The 27,401-nt window shown below is 46.5% G+C and overlaps 2 protein-coding genes across 2 annotated transcripts in view; both read right to left on the minus strand.

Annotated features, from left to right (window-relative positions):
• The window catches only part of LOC137312351 (uncharacterized), a 107,293-nt gene that overhangs the window by 44,477 nt on the left and 35,415 nt on the right, over positions 1-27,401 (minus strand). The window lies entirely within an intron of this gene.
• Positions 475-20,931, minus strand: LOC137312346 (immunoglobulin gamma-1 heavy chain-like). The gene is made up of 9 exons (XM_067978917.1): positions 20,817-20,931; positions 20,392-20,693; positions 18,300-18,351; positions 9,240-9,566; positions 8,095-8,400; positions 4,751-5,053; positions 4,343-4,660; positions 3,032-3,352; positions 475-1,217 (listed from the first exon to the last, which is right to left on the minus strand). Exons 1-9 carry the CDS (start codon positions 20,872-20,874, stop codon positions 832-834), a joined length of 2,373 nt encoding a protein of 790 aa, XP_067835018.1. The 5' UTR covers positions 20,875-20,931; the 3' UTR covers positions 475-831.

Here is a 27,401-nt window from a genome sequence, read left to right on the forward strand (position 1 = left end):
GAGGCCCCTCAGGTGGATGTAAAATATCCCACGGCCACTATTGGAAGAAGAGCAGGGGAGTTCTCCCCGGTGTCCTGGGCCAATATTTATCCCTCAACCAACATCACTAAAATACAGATGATCTGGTCATTATCACATTGCTGTTTGTGGGAACTCGCTGGGTGCAAATTGGAGTTGGTGGGCCGAGAAAGACCAAAGGCCGTCTGGTTCCCCTTCTCCCACCCTGGTCGCTGTGTGATACGATGATAATGGAGTTGTTGACTAATCAGAGCAATCGATCTCCATCAATTAGTCTCCAACAGACCCAGACATGAGGTGAGGAAAACCCCCAGTGGTGGAGAGCTTTGGGGAGCCATTGGTCCAAAGTCACCTGTTCCTCCCGAGCCCTGTTCCACTTCCCGCACCTCATGTCCCCAAATTACTCGGAGACTCTCTCCCCAAACAACACCCACAATGAAGACCCGGAAATCCAAACCTTTTCCCATCTCCTTTATTGATATTGGATTGGTACATTGACATTTTACAACAGGCATTTAACCCTTCGTGAGGGTCTCACACAGGTTTCAAACTCAGTCAAACGAGGCACAAAAAAGGTTTTCAGGAGGGAGTCCAGACCTTGTGAGACTTGGAGCCAATAATGTTTGTGTCCTGATTCGATCATTTCGATATTTTTCTCAATTACTGAACAAGGTCTGATTTTGATGACGTTTTAAGTGTTCTGTTACCAAAAGGGAGATTTGATAGTGAGCACAAGACCCCCCCTGGTGGGGTTAACGGTACATTTACAGGGATTATTTTCTATCTGAAGGTCACTCATTGAATCATTCGATGTTAGAAACAGGATTTCAAGCTATCGGCTAGAACAAGTGAGATGTTCACCAGGGTGGGTTTGCTGTGAGATTTATTGATGCTTCTGAACAGATTGGTTGTGAGCGACTCGTGTCCCACCACACAGGAGAAAGTGGTGCTGCTGTTCCACTCCTCTGCGGGGACCGTCAACCGGCTGCCCGCCGAGTTCCAGCCCCTTCCGCCGTCCTCGGTCACCGGCTGGTTCACGAAGCCCGACTTCAGAAGGGTGTCGTTGGCCATCCAGGCCACGTAGATCTCTGCGGGGGAGAATCGGGTGACCAGACACACCAGGGTCGCCGTCTGATCCGTCTCCATCTCGTCCGGTGAAGGGGGGAGGATGTAGACTTGAGGGCGAGTCTGCGCGTCCACTGGAAACAGAGACAACCTTGGTTAGACTGAGTCTTTCACCCATCCTGGATTTACCTGAGACGTTCTACTCTTACACAAACCCTGGGCACCTTTTACATCCCCAGAGACCCCCGTCTATCTCGGAAACTAAAGGCATTTCTCCGTTTGTTTATTGTTGGGGGGAGGGAGAGGAGGAATCTTCAATCTTGCTGATTTTATAACCTCCAGTGAGGTTAGTGTGTCCCGTTTAAACATCTGGAGCCAGTGAACAACTGGAACTCTGCAGAAAGAGAGTCCGACTGGTTAAGGGGACGGGCTGCTCTTCCAATGATAGATTTAATAGCGGGGTTCGAAATCATGGGGGGTTTTGAGAGAGTAAATCAGGAGAAACTGTTTCCAGTGACAGGAGGGTCGGGAACCAGAGGACACAGATTGAAGAGAATTGGTGAAAGAACCAGAGGAGGAGATGAGGAGAATTTTTGACGCAGTGAGTTGTTCCAATCTGGAATTCACTGCCTGAAAGGGCGGTGGGAGGAGATTCAATAATAACTTTCAAAAGGGAATTGGATCAATATTTAAAAAGGAGAAAATTTGCAGGGCTCTGGGGAAAGAGCGGGGGAGTGGGATTAATTGGATAGTTCTTTCAAAGAGCTGGCACAGGCATGATGGGCCGAGTGGCCTCCTTCTGTGCCGTATGATTCTACGAGAAACACCAGACATAAATCCATTTCCCACCGTCAGACGGTAATAAATCACTCCCCTGTACTAGACAGCTTCCCCCTAGACAGTAATAAATCACTCCCCTGTACTAGACAGCTTCCCCCCAGACAGTAATAAATCACTCCCCTGTACTAGACAGCTTCCCCCTCGACAGTAATAAATCACTCCCCTGTACTGGACAGCTTCCCTCGAGACAGTAATAAATCACTCCCCTGTACTAGACAGCTTCCCCCCAGACAGTAATAAATCACTCCCCTGTACTAGACAGCTTCCCCCTCGACAGTAATAAATCACTCCCCTGTACTAGACAGCTTCCCCCCAGACAGTAATAAATCACTCCCCTGTACTAGACAGCTTCCCCCTCGACAGTAATAAATCACTCCCCTGTACGAGACAGCTTCCCCCTAGACAGTAATAAATCACTCCCCTGTACTAGACAGCTTCCCCCCAGACAGTAATAAATCACTCCCATATACTAGACAGCTTCCCCCTAGACAGTAATAAATCACTCCCCTGTACTGGACAGCTTCCCTCGAGACAGTAATAAATCACTCCCCTGTACTAGACAGCTTCCCCCGAGACAGTAATAAATCACTCCCCTGTACTAGACAGCTTCCCCCGAGACAGTAATAAATCACTCCCCTGTACTAGACAGCTTCCCTCGAGACAGTAATAAATCACTCCCCTGTACGAGACAGCTTCCCCCCAGACAGTAATAAATCACTCCCCTGTACTAGACAGCTTCCCCCTCGACAGTAATAAATCACTCCCCTGTACTCGACAGCTTCCCTCGAGACAGTAATAAATCACTCCCCTGTATTGGACAGCTTCCCTCGAGACAGTAATAAATCACTCCCCTGTACTAGACAGCTTCCCCCGAGACAGTAATAAATCACTCCCCTGTAATAGACAGCTTCCCTCGAGACAGTAATAAATCACTCCCCTGTACGAGACAGCTTCCCCCCAGACAGTAATAAATCACTCCCCTGTACTAGACAGCTTCCCCCTCGACAGTAATAAATCACTCCCCTGTGCTAGACAGCTTCCCCCCAGACGGTAATAAATCCCTTCATTTGCTGAGATCAGACTCACACCGAGCTCTGTCCACACCTACCTTGCATCTTCTTGATCGCCCTCTTCTCCGGCGTTGGCAAACTCTCGTCCTCCACCAAACACAAATACTCGACCCCACTCTCCCACTCTGCGGCGGGGACCGTCAGTCTGCTGGAGATCCTTTCTTTATCTCCATTCCTCTCGGGCCCCTGAGTCTTCACCCCATCTTCTCGCTCCTTTCCGTCCACCTGCCAGGTTACCCTCACCCCCTCTAAATCACCGTGAAGCACCTCACAAATAATGGTTGCCGTCCTGTTCCTCCAGATCTCTTCGAAGGAAGGTTTGCTTAAGGTGACTGAGATGCCGGTGTCCAAACATTGATCTGGGAGAAATATTATCATTATTATTTCATGATTCCCTCATGGGATGTGGGCGTCGCTGGCAAGGCCGCCATGTCTTGCTCATCTCCAGAGGTACAACTGAGTGGCTTGCTGGGCCCCTTCAGAGGGCAATTAAGAGTCGACCACTTTGGTGTGAGACGGGAGTCACGTGTAGGCCAGACAGGGGAAGGACGGCAGGTTTCCTTCCCCAAAGGGACGTTAATGAACCAGTTGGGTTTTTCCTGGTTCACGCTCACTTTTACTGAGACCAACTTTTCATTTCCAGTTTTCACTTTTCAAACTGATTTCAAATTCTCCAACTGCCCTGGTGGGAATTGAACTCAGTTCTGTGGATTATTAACTGTAAGTGTCAGCCTTGGCTCAGTGGGTCGGACCCTCGCCTCTGTGGTCAGAAGGTTGTGGGCCCAGAGCCCCACTCCAGAGACTTGAGCCCATAACCCAGGCCGACAATCCCCGGTGCCAGTACTGAGGGAGTGCTGCACTGTCGGAGGTGCCGTCTCTCGGCTGAGACATTAAACCCAGGCCCCGTCCGCCCCTCTCAGGTGGATCGAAAAGATCCCATGGCACTATTTCGAAGAAGAGCTGGGGAGTTCTCCCTGGTGTTCTGGGGCCAATATTTATCCCTCAACCAACAGCACTAAAACAGATGATCTGGTCATTATCACGTTGCTGTTTGTGGGATCTTGCTGTGCGCAAATTGGCTCCCGCGTTCCCTACATTACAACAGTGACTAAAAGAAAGGACTTCATTGGCTGCAAAGCGCTTTGGGACGTCCTGAGGTTGTGAAAGGCGCTACATAAATGCAAGTGTTTCTTTCTTTCTTAGCCCAGGCCTCTGGATTACTAGTCCCGTCACATTAACCACTACGTTCCCATATCTATGGCGTCAGTGTTGAACTTGTCTGGCCCGAGTAGAGTTTATAGCAGTGGGGACAAAGGATGTCAATATTGGAGTCAGGCCCAGGACCTTACCTTGAACGTCCTTCACCTCCTGGCTGGTGGTGGAGTTGGTGGGTGGATGAGACACTGTACAGGTGAAGACTGAGCCTTTCTTCCACTCCTCTGTACTCACGGTCAGGTAGTGCCTGGCGCTGAAAGTCCTCGCCTGTTCCAGGGCGGTGGGTGCAGCGCTGGTGTTGGAGGAGATCGGGGAGCCGTCTTTCTCCCAGGAGACGTGTATGAGGTCCGGGTAGAATCCCGTGATCATACACTCGAGTGTGGCCGTGTTCTTACTCTTGGTCTCTTGGGCTGGTGGAGGCAGCAGTCTGACCGTGGGACTCTTGGGCTCGACTGGAACAGACGGGCAAACAAAGAAAGTGTTAAACTCTTTCCCCTCAAGGTTATCAAAGGCAGGCCTTTAATTTCTGATCTCTTGCCCACCTTTTGCACTTCTTGTCCGTTTGGACACGGGCGAGGATGAGGAAGGACCTTGGGCAGAGCACACGTACTCTACCCCACTGGCCCACTCCATCGCGCTGGTTCGGAGTCGGCTGACGACCGTGCGTTGGGAACCTTCCTCTCTCGGCCCCTGGGTCACAATCCCTTCACTTCTCTCCTTCCCGTTCACCTCCCAGGAGATCTGGACCTGGCTCGGATCGGCACAGACCACCTCGCACACCAGGGTAGCAGTGTTGTTGATCCAAACCTCTTCAATAGAAGGATTTCGGATAAAGACAGACATTCCTGGGAATGAGAAAGGGGAAACCTTCAGAAGAATGGACAATATCTGGTGTCAAGGGGCTTCAGAATTTTAGGAGAGCCTTTTCTATTGGTGATCAGTGATGGAAGGTCAAGACAGAAGTGACTGTAAACAGTTTTAACCTGAGTCCTTTTTAACCTGTAATATCTTGGGCTGTTATTGGATCAAACTGGACTGGAGCTAAATTTGTAGCAAATCGAACATTAGCAAATCCCAGGGTTGTTTAAAATATATCTTGCATTTCTTGGTTTGCATGTTTTGACCGAGAAAACAGAATCAAAGCATCAAGAACTGTCGGGATGCGATTTTAATGCGTTTCCCGTAACCGTGCCCACTGGATCCACAATGGGGACTGCGATTGAGTTGCGGGGCTGAGCGACATTTAGTTCCAGTGATGTTAATAAAATGCAATCTCAGGTTTGTGGGATGGAGCGAGAGAGAGATGCAGACTGGTTAGCAAAAGAAACAATTGGATAAAAGCTTGTTTGCTCAGACACCTGGTGTGAGCTGTGGATTGATTTGTGACACTGAGCACACTGAGTCAATGAGGACCCCTCTTCTCCACTCGGAGTGAGCCCCGGGATTGCCTCGATTTTAAAATTCTTTCCTCCTGTTCCAATCCCCCCTCCATGGCCTCGCCCCCCGCCTCCCGATCTCTGTGACATTCTCCAGCCCTACAACCCTCCGAGATCTCTGCCTTCCTCCAACTCTGGGCTTTTGTACATGGCCCACTCCCTCCGCCCCACTATTGGCGGCCGTGCCTTCAGCCGTCTGGGCCCTAATCTCTGGAATTCCCTCCCTAAACCTCAATGATTTGCCTCCTCTCTCTCGTCCTTTAAGACCCTCCTTAAAACCTGCCCCTTTGACCTGTCCTAATATCTCCTTCTTTGGCTCAATGTCAATTTCTGTCTGATTACGCTCCTGTGAAGCCCCTTGGGACGTTTTGCTCCATTAAAGGCGCTATATAAATGCAGGGTGTTGTTGTTCATGACTCCCTGTCAAGGAAGAACGTTAGTTTGTAACGGCAGAGCAACCCATGAATCAGAGGAGGTGACAGAAGGTCCCCCCTCTTGCTACTGGTTGGGGATCTTTTCTCCATAACCTGTACTTCCTCCCCGTTTCATGTCCCTGAGTCATTGGACGAGGAAGAGGAGGATTTATCGAATTCTTCACCCATTATCTCCATTGTCACTCGTCTCCCAAAGGACCAACCTCACGTCAGAGATCCCACAGCTCTCCGTGTGTTCAGTGCACGATTAACACACACACTCACTGTGCAAATCACAACTAAGCTGTCTGCTTTGGTCCACAGCAGCTGTTCTACCGTGATATAATGTGAAGTTAACACTTGGGGAGGGACGACTATCTTTGTGTCAGGATCAAAACCTTTAATGAACATCTCGAATCAATTGCTCCGTCTGCAGTTGGAGCCGATGTTCAGCAGACCGTGTCTGCCTGAGAGGACCGTGTCTTTTATTAAATTAAGATGTTATCTCCCCCTTCTGTTTGAACAAAATGGTCAGCAACTTCCTTCCAAAATTTGGGATTGGTCACATTAAAGCTTCTCACCGTATCCAGTCAATGATTTGTAAACTTAGGTTTAATATACACCGTTTATAGTCAATGATTTGTGAACTTTGGTTTAATATACACCGTTTATAGTCAATGATTTGTAAACTTTGGTTTAATATACACCGTTTATAGTCAATGATTTGTAAACTTTGGTTTAATATACACCGTTTATCGTCAATGATTTGTAAACTTTGGTTTAATATACACCGTTTACAGTCAATGATTTGTGAACTTTGGTTTAATATACACCGTTTACAGTCAATGATTTGTGAACTTTGGTTTAATATACACCGTTTATAGTCAATGATTTGTAAACTTTGGTTTAATATACACCGTTTACAGTCAATGATTTGTAAATTTACATTTAATCTACACTCTGCTGACATTAATTATTGCAGTTTTTGTAAGGTGCTCAGCCCAGCCCTACATTGGTGACCGAGTCTCGAGGTTTAACAGTCCCTGGTGATGGGTGGTCTCCCATCATAAAACCTCACAGGGTCGGGTGAATTCCCCTTATTATTGTAAAATGCTGATATTGAGTGACAGGAGGTTAATTCTGTTTACCCCGTGCGGGGGGGGGGGGGAATTAAAAAGAAACACTTTCCCCCCTCTCTCCGCATCTCCGACAAAGATGCTGGCTCTCCGATGCACTTTCATCCCCACGGACACCCTGGGCAGGATTTGAACCCCCCAAACGGGTTTGTAATGAAATCCAACGGCCAATTCAATTCACAACCAATCATTTTATTGTGCACATTTGATGGCGACATTGATATTCGCGCTCGGTCCCATCGGCGAGCATCATATTAAGCTGAGTCTGTTGGATGAATCTCGGCATACACCCAGAACAAGAACAAGTGGAGTTCCCACCTGGAAATGGAAGAGTTGCAGATTTAAGTGTTAAACATTCTCATCTCCCCCTCCCCTGTGCTGGGAAAGTGGGAGCTCCACACGGGCCCCTGAACTCTGCTCCGTCCTGAGTTTTTCGGCTGCGAAAGGCTCTCGATCATGGAGACCACGACAAGCTGTTTCACCGTGTCCAGAACAGGAGAACCAGAGGACACGGCCTGCGCTCGAAGTGGGGGGAGCGGGAGGGCGCGGGGAGGGTCAATTGGGAACCAATATTTCAGTGAGTGAGTGGTCAATCTATGGAACAGGCTCCCGAGGGAGACGGTGGGAGCGGAGAGTAAAATCGGGCAAGGGGGTAAATCGGGGAGAGGGGGGGGTCGACCCAATCCAGGCAGTTTCCCCGCCCCGTGCGTCAGGTTAAATTTACCCCCTTTTAAATGTGGGTTCAATATCAAAACACACAAGACTGAAAATCTCGCCTCTCCCAACGAGGTGGATATTAGGGCCAGTGGTTAACAGATTGAAGGCCAGGGGTCAGCGCATTAAGTTAATATAAGGTGGAATTCCCCACAGGACGTCCTTTTCCCCCTCAGACACCACTTACCCCCTCGATACCACATGCTGATCCTCCCATTGAAGTTCGAAGGTGCGTGGGTCACTTCACAAGTGTAGACATCCCTTTCGGTCCATTCCACCGTCGGCACCGTCAGGAAAGTGACCGTTTCGAAGTCACCGTCTTTTCTCGTGTTTGAAGGGAGAACAACAGCCTCTTGCTGCACTCCGGCTTTCCTCCAGGAAACCTTCACAGCGTCGGGATAGAATTCCGATATTACACAGCCCAGGACAGCAGTGGTTTGATTGTAGACAACCTCCAGGGATGGAACAAGGGAGATGAGCTTTGGAGCTTGAGCTGGAAGACATTGGAATATTTCAGATGAGGAGATTGTTTTGGCCACAGTGAAGGTGGACTCCATTCCCCAAGTTCGAACCCCGTCATCCTCTCCCCTCGATACTCAGTCCCATTGACTTTAATGGAACTGATTATCGGGCGTGTCGTATAACGGGCGGCAAATGCGATCCCGCCGATTTTGCGTTCCCCGCCCGTGTCCAATCTCACGTGATTTCTCGTTGTCCTTTATTTCATTCCCATCAGCACCGCTGGCCGACAGGGATAGAATATATGGGCACGAGAATTCAGGCAGGTTCTATCGTGCAACGACCTGTGACATTGGTTGGGGGGAAATTACGTGGAGAGACCGGAGAAACTGGGGTTGTTCTCCTTGGAGCAGAGAAGGTCAAGGGGAGATTTGAGAGAGGTGTTCAAAATCATGAAGGGTTCGGATAAAGTAAATAAAGAGAAAACTGTTCCCATCGGCGGGAGGGTCGGTAACCAGAGGACGCAGATTTAAGGTGATCGGCAAAAGAACCAAAGGGGACGTGGGGAAAATCTTTTTGAGGCAGCGAGTGGTTCTGATCTGGAATGCGCTGCCTGACGGAGAAGGTGGATTTAATCGTGGCTTTCAAAAAGGAACTGGATAAATACTTGAAGGGAAAAAATTAGCAGGGCTCCGGGGAAAGAGCGGGGGAGAGTGGGACTAACTGGATCGCTCTTACAAAGAGCTGGCACGGGCTCGACGGGCCGAATGGCCTCCTTCTGTGATGTAACCGATCTGTGATTCGAAGTTTCCTTGTCCAATTTCACCCCGACACCAGTGAAGTTTTAAATGGTAAATAATATCTTGTACTCACGTTTCGGTTCAGGTTTTTTGGGGATGATCTGAGCTTCCACCATCTCGTCCGACTTGAATCCCGCCTTGCAAGCGTAGAAGCTTTTGGTTTTCCAATCTGAGGCAGAGACTTTGAGCACAACGCTCATTGTGTACTTCATGTTTTGCCCCAAGGCTGCCGGATATTTCTTGATTCCGGTGGAGATGTCTCCACTGTCAGTGGACCATATCTGACTGATGCTCTCGGGCCGAAAGTCCTTGACCAGACACAGGAGGCTGATCTCATCTTGGTCGGAGCTCGTGCCGCAGTAAGGGTTGGCGATGTAGACGGAGGGTGCGGACTGGACATCTGAAAGGTAAATAGGTGCAGACGGATAAGTCCAGTCAACAAATACATTACAGGCGTCCGCAGCAGGAGGGATTTTGTTCTGTATAAAACCAGCCATTTCCGAAAACGATTACACTGCTACGCAAGGGGCTTATGTTTTGAAGTCTTGAGCGCATAATCTAGGCCGACACTCCATTCCACCGCTGAGGGAGTGCTGCACTGTCGGAGGTGCCGTCTTTCGGGTGAGACGTTAAACCGAGGCCCTGTCTGCCCTCCCGAAACCAATTCATGTTTCCCATATAACTGTTAGCACCAGATGACAGGAGTTTACAGAAATGGAAGGATTTGGCACCAAGTTATTCGAATAACGGAGACTTGTTTTGGGGTGACATTGATCGGGAGATTGAAATCCCAGAGAGTCTCACACAAGTGACAGGCATAACCTGGTGGGAATGGTAATCTGGGTAAGAGGGCAAATAGGACCCGTAGAGATACATTGTGGAAGAGGTTACGAGTTCAAATCCCACCACGGCAAGTTGGGAAATCAAGGCCATTCAATCTGGCGATTTCTGGGCTGGCACCAGATAAAATGACCTGGTCAAAAAAACCCAACTGGTTCATTAAAGTTCTTGAGGGAAGGGAATCTGCCGCCCCTCCCTGGTCTGGGCCTACACGTGACTCCAGTCCCACACACCACATGGCTGACTCTTAATCCCCCCTCAGGGCAACTAGAGGTGGGAAATAAATGGCGGCCACACTGGCCGAAGGAATTAGAAAGAAAATGTGAGCTGAGGTGGTGGAGGTGCAACGAGATGAGGTCAAGGACAGGAAAGCAAGAAGGCAATTAATGGCTGTTGTTACTGAACTCAGACACAAGGCGAAGATTGGAAGGGCAATAGTTTGACCGGACAGAGAGATGTGAACAATGACACAATGTTCATCACAGAACGTTCAATTCCCCAGATTTTGACCGGGGATCTTGCTGGAAAACTAAGGAGCAAGTGTGGAGATTGGGCAGGATAGAGATGGCGCGAGAGTAACAGAGGGAGACAGGGAGAGATAGAGATGGAGAGAGAGTAACAGAGAGAGACAGGGAGAGATAGAGATGGAGAGAGAGACAGGGAGAGATAAAGATGGAGAGAGAGTAACAGAGAGAGAAAGGGAGAGATAGAGATGGAGAGAGAGTAACATAGAGAGAAAGGGAGAGATAAAGATGGAGAGAGAGTAAGAGAGAGACCGGGAGAGATAGAGAGGGAGAGAGAGTAACAGAGAGAGATGGGGAGAGATAGAGATGGAGTGAGGGAACAGAGAGAGAAAGGGAGAAATAAAGATGGAGGGAGAGTAACAGAGAGAGAAAGGGAGAGATAGAGATGGAGAGAGAGTAAGAGAGAGAGACAGGGAGAGATAGAGATGGAGAGAGAGTGACAGGGAGAGATAGACATGGAGAGAGAGTAACAGAGAGAGATGGGGAGAGATAGAGATGGAGAGAGAGTAACAGAGAGAGATGGAGAGAGATGGAGATGGAGAGAGAGTAACAGAGAGAGAAAGGGAGAGATAGAGATGGAGGGAGCGTAAGAGAGAGATGGGGAGAGATAGAGATAGAGATGGAGAGAGAGCAACAGAGAGAGACAGGGAGAGATAGAGATGGAGTGAGAGTAACAGAGAGAGAAAGGGAGAGATGGAGAGGGAGAGATAGAGATGGAGAGAGAGTAAGAGAGAGAGACAGGGAGAGATAGAGATGGAGAGAGAGACAGGGAGAGATAGAGATGGAAAGAGAGTAACAGAGAAAGATGGGGAGAGATAGAGATGGAGTGAGGTAACAGAGAGAGAAAGGGAGAGATAAAGATGGAGGGAGAGTAACAGAGAGAGAAAGGGAGTGATGGAGATGGAGAGAGAGTAAGAGAGAGAGACAGGGAGAGATAGAGATGGAGAGAGAGTGACAGGGAGAGATAAAGATGGAGAGAGAGTAACAGAGAGAGATGGGGAGAGATGGAGATGGAGAGAGAGTAACAGAGAGAGATGGGGAGAGATAGAGATGGAGAGAGAGTAACAGAGAGAGATGGGGAGAGATGGAGATGGAGAGAGAGTAAGAGAGAGATGGGGAGAGATAGAGATAGAGATGGAGAGAGAGCAACAGAGAGAGACAGGGAGAGATTGAGATGGAGAGAGAGTAACAGAGAGAGACAGGGAGAGATCGAGATGGAGAGAGAGTAACAGAGAGAGACAGGGAGAGATAGAGATGGAGTGAGAGTAACAGAGAGAGACAGGGAGAGATCGAGAGGGAGAGATAGAGATGGAGAGAGATTTCCAAGTTGTGCAGGATTGTTGAAATCTTGTTTTTTGGGATAAAACTGGAAAATACAGAAAGCTGCAAATAATAATGTGTAAAAAAAGTGACTATTTCCAGTTGCATTTTGAAGAATCCGTTTTCTCAGTGACCAATGTTCATCGTTCCATAAAAAAACTGCACTGTTGGGTTAATGCGCGTGATTGACAGGGATAGAAAGGAGGGCGGGAGAGAGGAATTCTCTCTTTCTCTCTCCTTATTCTTTTCGATTACACAGGCTAAAACTGACGGTGTCGGAGCAGTAAATCACTCATCTAATTCTGGCCCTTGGCGATACAGCTTCTGTTAATCAGACACACAAACCAATCCGTACTTTAGGGAAAGTGTCACAGAACAGAAACCAGAAGATACGGTGCCTGATACACAATCTGGAAACACCCAGTATCCACTGACGGCTTCTCAGGGTTTGAAGTGACTCATGAAGGGGAGATCCAGTCGGCGGTCTTGGGAATCTTGCTATTTGTCATTGATATGAGCGGCTTAGGGACATGGGAATTGGTGGACCGAGAAAGACCAAGGGCCGTCTGGTTCCCCTTCTCCCACCCTGGTCGCCGTGTGATACGATGATAATGGAGTTGTTGACTAATCAGAGCAATCGATCTCCATCAATTAGTCTCCAACAGACCCAGACATGAGGTGAGGAAAACCCCCAGTGGTGGAGAGCTTTGGGGAGCCATTGGTCCAAAGTCACCTGTTCCTCCCGAGCCCTGTTCCACTTCCCGCACCTCATGTCCCCAAATTACTCGTAGACTCTCTCCCCAAATGTTATTTTCTGGAAAAGGTTCTCCTGAGAATTCCCCTCAAGTTTGCCTGTTGTACAGGAAAAGGAGGCAGTGGAAATGGGGAAAAATATAGCTGGATACGGGAAGACTGGGAGCCTGGAAGCTATTAATGAGCTCGTTATTTTTACCAGTGGGGTATTAATGAGCTCCCCCACTGGTATCAAATCACTTTGTTCACTAATTAATGGGTGACTGCATCCACTGAAATAGGGGACAGGGAACGGTGAGGGAGTGCTGCATTGTCGGAGGTGCCGTCTTTCGGATGAGACGTTAAACCGAGGCCCCATCTGCCCCTCTCAGGTGGATGTGAAAGGTCTCACTGCACTATTGGAGGAGGAGCAGGGGAGTTCTCCTCGGTGTCCCGCCCAATATTTATCCTTCAACCAACATCACTAAAGCACAGATTATCTGGTCATTATCACATTGCTGTTTGTGGGATCTTGCTGTGCACAAATTAGCTGCAGCGTTCCCTACATTCTAACAGTGACTGCACTTCAACAAGTCCTTCACAGGCTGTAAAGCACCCTGGGACGTCCTGAGGTCATGAAAGGCGCTATATAAATGCAAGACCTTTCTCTCACAACCACTTTTAATGCACGACAACCAATCCTGGTTAATATAATAACAAAGGAGATTTGAAATCTTAGCCAGTGGGACAATAAAGGACGACATGGAATTGGTCCCGCACTTCCTTGTCTGCTGAACTAAGAACGAGCAGCTCATTAGGAAAGTAAAGCTCGAGAACACATCAGGAACGGAAAGTAATTTGGCTCAGAATCGAAACCCGGACCAGTCACTGACTTCAAAATGAAGGAAACATTTATTCAGTCGCTGAGCGTCACCGAATATTTAAATTCAGCAAAGCTTGTATTTCTTTCAGAGATAATAACTGACGAGCAGACTCCCACAATTAGGACCCCAGAGAACGCTCTCTGTCGATTTGTTTTGTGTTTCTGTTTTCGAATCAAACTGCAGCAATTTGCTTTAACATCGAAAGAACGACATGTGTTCAAAGTATCTGAGCTGGGAGTGTTTGATGGGACAGTGTAGAGGGAGCTTTACTCTGTATCTAACCCTGTACCTGCCCTGGGAGTGTTTGATGGGACAGTGTCGAGGGAGCTTTACTCTGTATCTAACCCGTGCTGTATCTGCCCTGGGAGTGTTTGATGGGACAGTGTAGAGGGAGCTTTACTCTGTATCTAACTCGTGCTGTACCTGCCCTGGGAGTGTTTGATGGGACCGTGTAGAGGGAGCTTTACTCTGTATCTAACCCTGTACCTGCCCTGGGAGTGTTTGATGGGACAGTGTAGAGGGAGCTTTACTCTGTATCTAACCCATGCTGTACCTGCCCTGGGAGTGTTTGATGGGACAGTGTAGAGGGAGCTTTACTCTGTATCTAACCCATGCTGTACCTGCCCTGGGAGTGTTTGACGGGACAGTGTAGAGGGAGCTTTACTCTGTATCTAACCCGTGCTGTACCTGTCCTGGGAGTGTTTGATGGGACAGTGTAGAGGGAGCTTTACTCTGTATCTAACCCGTGCTGTACCTGTCCTGGGAGTGTTTGATGGGTCAGTGTCGAGGGAGCTTTACTCTGTATCTAACCCGTGCTGTACCTGCCCTGGGATTGTTTGATGGGACAGTGTCGAGGGAGCTTTACTCTGTATCTAACCCGTGCTGTACCTGCCCTGGGAGTGTTTGACGGGACAGTGTAGAGGGAGCTTTACTCTGTATCTAACCCGTGCTGTACCTGCCCTGGGAGTGTTTGATGGGACAGTGTAGAGGGAGCTTTACTCTGTATCTAACCCGTGCTGTCCCTGCCCTGGGAGTGTTTGATGGGCCATTTTACAAAACCGCCCAAAACCAATTCCCTCCCCTCCCTTACCGAATGTGTGAAATTCTCTTCTGCTTTTAATTTGCTCCCTGATACCCGACACCTGTTTTGTCAAATTCCATTTCGAATTTTAAAAACATCTTCCCCCCCCCGAAAAAAAAACCTGAAACTTCCTTAATCCCACCAATTAATGGCGAGATATTTTAAATATCCATTCAATGCTGACCGAGGCTGGGCATTACACCGGGATGGGCCTCATACAGTACATTACAGTCCAGTACAGGCATCCTGCTCTACCCCTCTGTTAATGGAGCCCAGGACACAACCTCACACTGAACTGGTTCTTTCAACATCTCTCCAGAACTCTTCAATCTTTACCCTGATTGATCGGTTGTAGGACTGATCGATCAAACTTGTACGATTGAGAGAGGGAGAGAGAGAGACGGAGAGAGAGAGAGATGGAGAGAGAGAGAGACGGAGATAGAGAGACGGAGAGAGAGAGACGGAGAGAGAGAGAGACGGAGAGAGAGACGGAGAGAGAGAGACGGAGAGGGAGAGAGAGAGAGAGCGAGGGAGCGAGAGAGACGGAGAGAGAGAGAGACGGAGAGAGGGAGATAGAGAGAGAGAGACGGAGAGAGAGATGGAGAGACAGGGACAGAGAGAGAGAGAGAGAGAGATGCAGCGAGAGAGAGAGAGAGAGAGACGGAGAGTGAGAGAGACAGAGAGTGTGAGAGAGAGAGAGAAACTGAGAGACACAGAGAGGAGAGAGAGAGAGAGGGAGAGATAGATCGAGAGAGAAACTGAGAGAGAGAGACAGAGAGAGAGAGAGAGACGGGGAGAGGGAGAGAGAGACGGGGAGAGAGAGAGAGAGACGGGGAGAGAGAGAGAGAGACGGGGAGAAAGAGAGAGAGAGAGACGGGGGAGAGAGAGAGACGGAGAGAGAGAGAGAGACGGAGAGAGGGAGGGAGACGGAGAGAAGGAGATTGAGAGATGGAGGCAGAGAGAGACGGAGAGAGAGACGGCAAGAGAGAGATAGATGGAGAGAAAGAGAGAGAGACGGAATTAGAGAGACAGAGAGAGAGAGAAAGACATAGAGAGAGAGAAAGACATGGAGAGAGAGAAAGACACGGAGAGAGAGAAACGGTAAGACAGAGAGACGGGAAGAGAGAGAGACGGTGAGAGAAAGAGAGAGAAATGCAGAGAGATAGAGAGGGAGAGAGAGATGGAGAGAGGGAGAGAGACGGACTGAGGGAGGGAGACCGAGAGAGGGAGATTGAGAGATGGAGACAGAGAGAGACGGAGAGAGAGACGCCAAGAGAGAGATGGATGGAGAGAAAGAGAGAGAGACGGAATGAGAGAGAGAGACAGAGAGAGAGAGAGAAAGACATAGAGAGAGAGAAAGACATGGAGAGAGAGACAGAGAAAGAGAGACAGAAAGAGAGAGAGACGGTGAGAGAGAGAAACGCAGAGAGAGAGAGAGAAACGCAGAGAGAGAGAGAGATGGAGAGAGAGATGGAGAGAGAGAGACAGACGGAGAGAGAGAGAGAAAACAGCAAGAAAGAAAGAGAGCATGAGAGAGAGAGAGGGAGAAAGAAAAGAAATGAAAGAAGGGAAGGTAAGAAAGAGGGAAGAAAGAAAGGAGGCTATAAAGACAAGAAGAAAAGAAAGGAAGAAAGAAAGAAATGAAGAAAGGAGGGAGAACCCAATCCATGAGCAAATTCAGACAAGATACTTTACAATAACCACCGCGATAAACGAGTCTCAATCACCCGGGCACACGACATATTTGGGTGTCCAATTTTCAAAGTCTTTCTCACAAAGAAGGATGTGAATTGGAAGCTCACAGACTGAGGTGTTTCACTCCAGTTAAATTAACTTCTTGGAAGTGTTTGTGCTCTGTGATGTGTGATGTTCCCCACTGCACAGTCCGTGTTAGAACCAAACACTCCGAGTCCAGACAGATACACGAGGTGGAATCAAACTCTACTGTGTGCTATTTGGAAAGTGTTTGTCTATTTGGGTGCAATTCCTCTGGGTGACATATTGAAGCCATCATTGACCTCCTTACAAAGACCGTACAACCCAGAAACAGGCCATTCGGCCCAACAGGTCCATGCTGGTGTTGATGGTCCACACGGGCGTCCTCCCTCCCGACTTCATCTCACCCTATCAGCATCTCCTTCTATTCCTTTCTCCCTCATGTGTTTATCGAGCTTACCCTCAAATCCATCTACACTATTCACCTCAACTACTCCTTGTGGGAGCGAGTTCCACATTCTCACCACTCTCTGGGGAAAGAAGTTTCTCCTGAATTCCCGATTGGATTTATTAGTGACTATCTTATATTTATGGCCCCAAGTTCTGTTCTCCCCCACAAGTGGAAATATCTTCTCCACGTCTACCCTATCAAACCCTTTCATAATCTTAAAGACCTCGATCAGGTCACCCCTCAGCCTTCTCTTTTCTCGAGAAAAAAGCCCGAGCACATTCGGCCTTTCCTGACAGGGAGAACCTCTCAGTTCTGGTATCATCCGAGTGAATCTTTTTTGCACCCTCACTGGTGCCTCTGTATCCTTTTTATAATATGGAGACCAGAACTGTTCACAGTGCTCCAAGTGTGGTCTAACCAAGGTTCGATACAAGTTTAACATAACTTCTCTGCTTTTCAATTCTATCCCTCTAGAAATGAACCCCAGTGTTAAACCTTGATACACTAACACTGCAATAAGGGATCTTACTCCCACCCATTGGACTCGCACTCATGGGGAGATTTAGCCATCAACCAGTTCATTCATTTGGATGGAATTGGCTCGTCCAATGTTTTAATCCAATTATTAAAACAGTGAACAGAAAAATCTGATGGCAGTAAGTTGACAATTAACAGGTCCATCGCTGTTATTGCCGAGGACCAGTTTAAACTGCACAGAAACCCTTACAGTCCTCAACCCTTGAATGTGGCTTCAGTTCAAGCTGAGATTTCAGAGGGGAGATGAACTAAACACTCTGTTGGAAGTTTGTGATCATTAAACAGCTATTGTCAAGGCACAATAAAATCCTTTGTGAACAAGATCTAAGCTTATTACACATGCAATCTGTTTCCTGTTTGGATCAACAGGTGGCTGGTTTATTGCTGTGAGCTTGTTGGGCCGAGGAGTTTTTAATAAACACAATTCCCCGTTTCTCACTCTCTACAAACTACTTGCTTTCCATCAGCACTCATTTATCAAGTGAAACATGGAACTTATTTTTCAACATCTAGAAGCCGTCCCATCAATGTTTTTAACTGCAAAACATCCAACTGGAAACAAGTGTCTGTGACACCAAGTGTTAAATCACAACGCAGTTTGAGAATGTGTTTTAACTCAGATTAGAACAAAATCCGAAACCGCCTGCAATCTCCGAAACTCCAAATGACCAAAACCCAAACCAACATCGCAAGTGTCCTGAAAATTATACTCTGGATCGAGATCGTATTAAACATATCCTGGACTCCAACTAACTCCTCGTTTCATAGATCTCTGCGGTGACGATTGCAAATGTGTTCGAGATCAGTGGGGTTAAATCTTAACCCTTTAGAGTCCATCCAGTTATCAGATTTCAGCTCCAGTCACTGGGGGGGGATTCTCGACTCGAAAGAAATCCTCCCGTCTCGGAGAGATTCATGAGATTGTTGTAAATATCTCACTGATTTCAGGGGAATCACACACTGCACTTCAATTATCGAATTCACTAATAATAACGCAAATTCAGAAAATAAATCTCAGATAAGGAAGGAATTGAGAAGTTTGTCTTACCTGAAGTCACTGTCAGCAAGGTTCCTTTCCCCCAGTAGTCAAGATAGTCACACTGTGCTCCCTCTCCTCATTCACCCAATGCAGTAACTTAACTTGCCCACGATATGTAATAATCTCAGGGTGGGGTCAAAATAAACCTTCTTTTAACCTGGGAGCAGCTGCTTCCTCGATTTTGATCTCAAATTCCATCCTGAACCTCTCCCAAGTGTATTAATAAATGAGGTATTTTTGGACTTTTCCTGTCTGCAGATACCAACTCCTGCACGTTCCAGATGGACAGAATCCACCCCTTTTTGCCTTCTATTTTCCCAGGAATCGACATTTTCCTCCCACAGTCCGAGTCAGTGTTTCGATATTTGACTCTGGGATGCACGAGTGGGGAATCGATGGGCACAGGCTCTGATACACACGGTCACTTGTCCCGGGGGGAGTTTCTGTCACACTCTATACTACTGTGGTCCCAGTATATCACAGTGCTTCACTCCATGTCATAAACCACCCTCATAAGATCCAGCCCCAAACAAAATGGACCAAACAACCGGCCAGTAGGTTCATTAACTCCTCCTCAGTCTGTATCCGTGTGTCCCTCACACATCCAGGTGGCAAACTCGGGGGGTTTCAGGACTTTAAAGGGAGATGATAAAATCCACAAGGAGCTTTCACTGTCCTTTGTCGCACTGCGATCTCTCAGTAACATCTTCAAAGAAAATTGCTTTGCCCTCCCAGATTATTTAATCAGGAGCTGATTTATATCCACGGGACACGAGGTGAAGGCCGGTGATTTGTCCCCAAGAGTCCAATTTAAACAGTTGTGGTGAGGCAGGTTTGTGAATGGAGAGAGTCCCCGTTCCTCACACTGTGCCACCCACTGTATAGACACTGTGATACACACCCGTACACTAACCTCCACCCCTTTCACTCTCACTGAGCCCAGTCACTTCACATTTAAACCACACTGCACTGCTCCAAGTGAACTAACCTGCTCTCTGATTCACACTGGCGATGGGTTGGGGGGCGGTGGTTTCGTGGATCTGTCACTGGACCAGTGATCCGGAGGCCTGGGTTTCATCATCTGGAAAGAAAGAGCTGGGATCAGGAAAAGTGACCCTCAAACTGTCGGATTGTCCTCAAAACCCCAACTGGTTCACTCATGTCCTTTAGGGAAGGAAACCTGGTCTGGCCTATAGGTGACTCCAGTCTCACACAGGGTTCCCATCCCTCCCGGAATGACTGGGAGTTTCCCGGAATCGGGGATACCTCCCCCCGAGCGCTGAGTCCAGCAGCCCCGGGTGATCAGCGATTTAAATTGCCCGTTGCAGTGTCCCTCCCACCACCCTTCCCCCTCCATCCCCTCCCCTTACCCCCTCACCCACTCCCACCTCCTCTCTCCCCTCCCCCCTCCTCTCCCCCCACCCCCTCCCCTCCATTTCGATCATTCGATGAAAACTTTCCTTTATCGAGTCCGAGCTCAGGGAGTGGTTTTGGAAATGTTGGTGCTGAGCTGAGTTTCGGCCAATGGGGCCCAGTGAGAATTGGCCCCAAACACTGAGCCCACTGCCCTATGGGCGATCTCTCGGTTTGGGTCAGCTCGGTCTGCGCCGCCCGGTTTCGAGGTGTGAATCGTCCGAGCACAGATCGGCTCTGACTGAGGTTCCCAGTTCAGGCTTTGTCAACTTCACCCGGAACTGGTGTCCAAGGAGATCGGGAGAGAGACGGGGCCGATTAAAAGTGACATCGAGCGGGGAGCCCGACCGGACCTTGTGCAGTGAGGGGGGGGATTCTGGCTCTGGTTTCAGGGGGAATATCAGTGGGTTATAGGATGACTCACAGTTACAGGTAGGTTATCATTACACCGATTACTCCCAGTGATATATAGACTAGCAGTGAGTTATTGTATTACTGTTGGTGATGAGGGGAATCAGAGTCTCACCTCTCCCATTTCCGGGGGCCACAGGTCTCTACACAGCGAGGAGGAGGATCCAGCTGTGGTGATAACTGAGGACAAGTGATCGATCCTCCCCTTTCACTGATTCCCCTGAGTGCAGAGACTCTCGCTGAGTTCTTGCAGCAGCCCAGCCCTGGTTCCTCTCACTGTGTCTCTCGCACAGTAATAGATGGCGGTGTCCTCAGCTCTCAGATTGGTCATTTGTAGATACGCAGTGTTGCTGTCCTTGGAAACCGTGAATCGGTTTTCGAATCCAGGCGCGTAATACTTGATACCGTCATAGTCCATTTCTGCGACCCACTCCAGCCCCTTCCCGGGGACCTGTTTAACCCAGTCCATGCCGTAGTCGCTGATATCAAACCCACTCACTGTACAGGAGAGTTTGTGAGACTCCCCGGGCTTTTTCACCACTGACTCGGGCTGGGTCAGCACGATGTCGGACTGGACGCCTGTTAATAAAGAGAGAAATAAAAGAGAGCGCACTTTAATAAACCAATTGAACAAACCGCGGGTCAAAGAGACTGGGAATAATCAGCCGCACTGAGTGGGAATAAGGCGACGGGGACACTCACATGTTAGACAGGCCAGAAGGACACAGAGATAAGAACCAATCTCCATCGCCCTGTGCATTCACCGAGACTCAGACACTCCGCAAAACAGCAGCAATCGGCTGCTTCAGGGCTTTGTTTGGAGCTGAACTCAGTGCTGTTTAAATAGGGAAGTGGAGGGAGGGAGGGAGTGAGTGAGTGAGTGAGGGAGTGAGGGGCCCACGGATTGAACAGTGGCCCCACCCACAGAAACCAGGGGCACAGCTTCCTGTCCCCGCCCCCAGCAGCGAATTCAATTCTCTTAAAGGGATTTATTTATAGATCAGGCGGCAGATTGGCGGCAAAAATAAGATCTGGATTAAAGATCGAGGAATACAAAGATAATCCCCGGCTTCTCTTCCCCACCACAAACCGTCTCCTTAAACCCCTCTCCCCTGCCCCCTCCACCCTCACCTCCAACGACAAGTCCGAGGGGCTCATGGACGACTTTGTCACTAAGATTGAGACCGTCCGTTCAGCTGCCTCTGTCACTTCCCTCCCTTCCCCTCGCCCACCGAGACAAACTTCCCCGAAGGATCCCCCCTGCCCAAACCCTGAACTCACATCTTTCTCTAGTTTCTCTCCAAACTGGTCGAGATCTGGTATTTCTAATCCTGACAGTGTTACTGGTCCAGATCTGGTATTTCTAATCCTGACAGTATTACTGGTCTAGATCTGGTATTTCTAATCCTGACAGTGTTACTGGTCTCGATCTGGTATTTCTAATCCTGACAGTATGACTGGTCTAGATCTGGTATTTCTAATCCTGACAGTATGACTGGTCTCGATCTGGTATTTCTAATCCTGACAGTATTACTGGTCCAGATCTGGTATTTCTAATCCTGACAGTATGACTGGTCTAGATCTGGTATTTCTAATCCTGACAGTGTTACTGGTCTCGATCTGGTATTTCTAATCCTGACAGTATGACTGGTCTAGATCTGGTATTTCTAATCCTGACAGTATGACTGGTCTAGATCTGGTATTTCTAATCCTGACAGTGTTACTGGTCTCGATCTGGTATTTCTAATCCTGACAGTATTACTGGTCTAGATCTGGTATTTCTAATCCTGACAGTGTTACTGATCTAGATCTGGTATTTCTAATCCTGACAGTATTACTGGTCTAGATCTGGTATTTCTAATCCTGACAGTGTTACTGGTCTAGATCTGGTATTTCTAATCCTGACAGTGTTACTGGTCCAGATCTGGTATTTCTAATCCTGACAGTGTCACTGGTCTAGATCTGGTATTTCTAATCCTGACAGTATTACTGGTCTAGATCTGGTATTTATAATCCTGACAGTGTTACTGGTCCAGATCTGGTATTTCTAATCCTGACAGTATGACTGGTCCAGATCTGGTATTTATAATCCTGACAGTGTTACTGGTCTAGATCTGGTATTTCTAATCCTGACAGTATGACTGGTCCAGATCTGGTATTTATAATCCTGACAGTGTTACTGGTCCAGATCTGGTATTTCTAATCCTGACAGTATTACTGGTCTAGATCTGGTATTTCTAATCCTGACAGTATTACTGGTCTAGATCTGGTATTTATAATCCTGACAGTGTTACTGGTCTCGATCTGGTATTTCTAATCCTGACAATATAACTGGTCTAGATCTGGTATTTCTAATCCTGACAGTATAACTGGTCCAGATCTGGTATTTCTAATCCTGACAGTATTACTGGTCTAGATCTGGTATTTCTAATCCTGACAGTGTCGCTGGTCTAGATCTGGTATTTCTAATCCTGACAGTGTTACTGGTCTCGATCTGGTATTTCTAATCCTGACAGTATTACTGGTCCAGATCTGGTATTTCTAATCCTGACAGTGTTACTGGTCTAGATCTGGCATTTCTAATCCTGACAGTATTACTGGTCTCGATCTGGTATTTCTAATCCTGACAGTATTACTGGTCTAGATCTGGTATTTCTAATCCTGACAGTGTCACTGGTCTAGATCTGGTATTTCTAATCCTGACAGTGTTACTGGTCCAGATCTGGTATTTCTAATCCTGACAGTGTTACTGGTCCAGATCTGGTATTTCTAATCCTGACAGTATTACTGGTCTAGATCTGGTATTTATAATCCTGACAGTGTTACTGGTCCAGATCTGGTATTTCTAATCCTGACAGTGTTACTGGTCTAGATCTGGTATTTCTAATCCTGACAGTATTACTGGTCTAGATCTGGTATTTATAATCCTGACAGTGTTACTGGTCCAGATCTGGTATTTCTAATCCTGACAGTATGACTGGTCCAGATCTGGTATTTATAATCCTGACAGTGTTACTGGTCTAGATCTGGTATTTCTAATCCTGACAGTATGACTGGTCCAGATCTGGTATTTATAATCCTGACAGTGTTACTGGTCCAGATCTGGTATTTCTAATCCTGACAGTATTACTGGTCCAGATCTGGTATTTCTAATCCTGACAGTATTACTGGTCTAGATCTGGTATTTATAATCCTGACAGTGTTACTGGTCTCGATCTGGTATTTCTAATCCTGACAATATAACTGGTCTAGATCTGGTATTTCTAATCCTGACAGTATAACTGGTCCAGATCTGGTATTTCTAATCCTGACAGTATTACTGGTCTAGATCTGGTATTTCTAATCCTGACAGTGTCGCTGGTCTAGATCTGGTATTTCTAATCCTGACAGTGTTACTGGTCTCGATCTGGTATTTCTAATCCTGACAGTGTTACTGGTCTAGATCTGGCATTTCTAATCCTGACAGTATTACTGGTCTCGATCTGGTATTTCTAATCCTGACAGTATTACTGGTCTAGATCTGGTATTTCTAATCCTGACAGTGTCACTGGTCTAGATCTGGTATTTCTAATCCTGACAGTGTTACTGGTCCAGATCTGGTATTTCTAATCCTGACAGTGTTACTGGTCCAGATCTGGTATTTCTAATCCTGACAGTATTACTGGTCAAGATCTGGTATTTCTAATCCTGACAGTGTTACTGGTCGAGATCTGGTATTTCTAATCCTGACAGTATTACTGGTCTAGATCTGGTTTTTCTAATCCTGACAGTATTACTGGTCTAGATCTGGTATTTCTAATCCTGACAGTATTACTGGTCTAGATCTGGTATTTCTAATCCTGACAGTATTACTGGTCCAGATCTGGTATTTCTAATCCTGACAGTATTACTGGTCCAGATCTGGTATTTATAATCCTGACAGTGTTACTGGTCCAGATCTGGTATTTCTAATCCTGACAGTATTACTGGTCTAGATCTGGTATTTCTAATCCTGACAGTATTACTGGTCTAGATCTGGTATTTATAATCCTGACAGTGTTACTGGTCCAGATCTGGTATTTCTAATCCTGACAGTATTACTGGTCTAGATCTGGTATTTATAATCCTGACAGTGTTACTGGTCTAGATCTGGTATTTCTAATCCTGACAGTATTACTGGTCCAGATCTGGTATTTCTAATCCTGACAGTATTACTGGTCGAGATCTGGTATTTCTAATCCTGACAGTATTACTGGTCCAGATCTGGTATTTCTAATCCTGACAGTATTACTGGTCTAGATCTGGTATTTCTAATCCTGACAGTGTTACTGGTCTAGATCTGGTATTTCTAATCCTGACAGTATTACTGGTCCAGATCTGGTATTTCTAATCCTGACAGTATTACTGGTCGAGATCTGGTATTTCTAATCCTGACAGTATTACTGGTCCAGATCTGGTATTTCTAATCCTGACAGTATTACTGGTCTAGATCTGGTATTTCTAATCCTGACAGTGTTACTGGTCTAGATCTGGTATTTCTAATCCTGACAGTATTACTGGTCCAGATCTGGTATTTCTAATCCTGACAGTGTTACTGGTCTCGATCTGGTATTTCTAATCCTGACAGTATTACTGGTCTAGATCTGGTATTTCTAATCCTGACAGTATTACTAGTCCAGATCTGGTATTTCTAATCCTGACAGTATTACTGGTCCAGATCTGGTATTTCTAATCCTGACAGTGTTACTGCTCCAGATCTGGTATTTCTAATCCTGACAGTATTACTGGTCTAGATCTGGTATTTATAATCCTGACAGTGTTACTGGTCCAGATCTGGTATTTCTAATCCTGACAGTATTACTGGTCTAGATCTGGTATTTCTAATCCTGACAGTGTTACTGGTCTAGATCTGGTATTTCTAATCCTGACAGTATTACTGGTCTAGATCTGGTATTTCTAATCCTGACAGTGTCACTGGTCCAGATCTGGTATTTCTAATCCTGACAGTATTACTGGTCCAGATCTGGTATTTCTAATCCTGACAGTGTCACTGGTCTAGATCTGGTATTTCTAATCCTGACAGTATTATTGGTCTGGATCTGGTATTTCTAATCCTGACAGTATTACTGGTCTAGATCTGGTATTTATAATCCTGACAGTGTTACTGGTCCAGATCTGGTATTTCTAATCCTGACAGTATGACTGGTCCAGATCTGGTATTTATAATCCTGACAGTGTTACTGGTCTAGATCTGGTATTTCTAATCCTGACAGTATTACTGGTCCAGATCTGGTATTTCTAATCCTGACAGTATTACTGGTCTAGATCTGGTATTTCTAATCCTGACAGTGTTACTGGTCCAGATCTGGTATTTCTAATCCTGACAGTGTTACTGGTCCAGATATGGTATTTCTAATCCTGACAGTATTACTGGTCCAGATCTGGTATTTCTAATCCTGACAGTGTTGCTGGTCTAGATCTGGTATTTCTAATCCTGACAGTATTACTGGTCTAGATCTGGTATTTATAATCCTGACAGTGTCACTGGTCTAGATCTGGCATTTCTAATCCTGACAGTATTACTGGTCTCGATCTGGTATTTCTAATCCTGACAGTATTACTGGTCTAGATCTGGTATTTCTAATCCTGACAGTATTACTGGTCTAGATCTGGTATTTCTAATCCTGACAGTGTCACTGGTCTAGATCTGGTATTTCTAATCCTGACAGTGTTACTGCTCCAGATCTGGTATTTCTAATCCTGACAGTATTACTGGTCTAGATCTGGTATTTCTAATCGTGACAGTATTACTGGTCAAGATCTGGTATTTCTAATCCTGACAGTGTTACTGGTCTAGATCTGGTATTTCTAATCCTGACAGTATTACTGGTCTAGATCTGGTATTTCTAATCCTGACAGTATTACTGGTCTAGATCTGGTATTTCTAATCCTGACAGTATTACTGGTCTAGATCTGGTATTTCTAATCCTGACAGTATTACTGGTCGAGATCTGGTATTTATAATCCTGACAGTGTTACTGGTCCAGATCTGGTATTTCTAATCCTGACAGTATTACTGGTCTAGATCTGGTATTTATAATCCTGACAGTGTTACTGGTCTAGATCTGGTATTTCTAATCCTGACAGTATTACTGGTCCAGATCTGGTATTTCTAATCCTGACAGTATTACTGGTCTAGATCTGGTATTTATAATCCTGACAGTGTTACTGGTCTCGATCTGGTATTTCTAATCCTGACAGTATTACTGGTCCAGATCTGGTATTTCTAATCCTGACAGTGTTACTGGTCCAGATCTGGTATTTCTAATCCTGACAGTATTACTGGTCCAGATCTGATATTTCTAATCCTGACAGTGTTACTGGTCCAGATCTGGTATTGCTAATCCTGACAGTATTACTGGTCCAGATCTGGTATTTCTAATCCTGACAGTGTTACTGGTCTCGATCTGGTATTTCTAATCCTGACAGTATTACTGGTCCAGATCTGGTATTTCTAATCCTGACAGTATTACTGGTCTAGATCTGGTATTTCTAATCCTGACAGTATTACTGGTCCAGATCTGGTATTTATAATCCTGACAGTGTTACTGGTCTCGATCTGGTATTTCTAATCCTGACAGTATTACTGGTCCAGATCTGGTATTTCTAATCCTGACAGTGTTACTGGTCTAGATCTGGTATTTATAATCCTGACAGTGTTACTGGTCGAGATCTGGTATTTCTAATCCTGACAGTATTACTGGTCTAGATCTGGTATTTCTAATCCTGACAGTATTACTGGTCTAGATCTGGTATTTCTAATCCTGACAGTATTACTGGTCTAGATCTGGTATTTATAATCCTGACAGTGTTACTGGTCCAGATCTGGTATTTCTAATCCTGACAGTATTACTGGTCTAGATCTGGTATTTATAATCCTGACAGTATTACTGGTCTGGATCTGGTATTTCTAATCCTGACAGTATTACTGGTCTAGATCTGGTATTTCTAATCCTGACAGTATTACTGGTCTAGATCTGGTATTTATAATCCTGACAGTATTACTGGTCTAGATCTGGTATTTATAATCCTGACAGTGTTACTGGTCCAGATCTGGTATTTCTAATCCTGACAGTATTACTGGTCTAGATCTGGTATTTCTAATCCTGACAGTGTTACTGGTCTAGATCTGGTATTTCTAATCCTGACAGTATTACTGGTCTAGATCTGGTATTTCTAATCCTGACAGTATTACTGGTCTAGATTTGGTATTTCTAATCCTGACAGTATTACTGGTCTAGATCTGGT

This window comes from Heptranchias perlo, unplaced genomic scaffold (genome assembly GCF_035084215.1).
Source record: "Heptranchias perlo isolate sHepPer1 unplaced genomic scaffold, sHepPer1.hap1 HAP1_SCAFFOLD_424, whole genome shotgun sequence".
Lineage (NCBI taxonomy): Eukaryota > Metazoa > Chordata > Chondrichthyes > Hexanchiformes > Hexanchidae > Heptranchias > Heptranchias perlo.

What these genes read in the sequence shown, in the direction of transcription:
- LOC137312346 (XM_067978917.1), bottom strand. Translation starts at nt 20,874, where the DNA reads ATGCACAGGGCGATGGAGATTGGTTCTTATCTCTGTGTCCTTCTGGCC. An exon ending in ACGGACAAGAAGTGCAAAAG is followed by an intron (nt 4,661 to 4,750) that starts GTGGGCAAGAGA and finishes CGTCTGTTCCAG; the next exon opens with TCGAGCCCAAGAGTCCCACG. An exon ending in GGCGATCAAGAAGATGCAAG is followed by an intron (nt 1,218 to 3,031) that starts GTAGGTGTGGAC and finishes CTCTGTTTCCAG; the next exon opens with TGGACGCGCAGACTCGCCCT.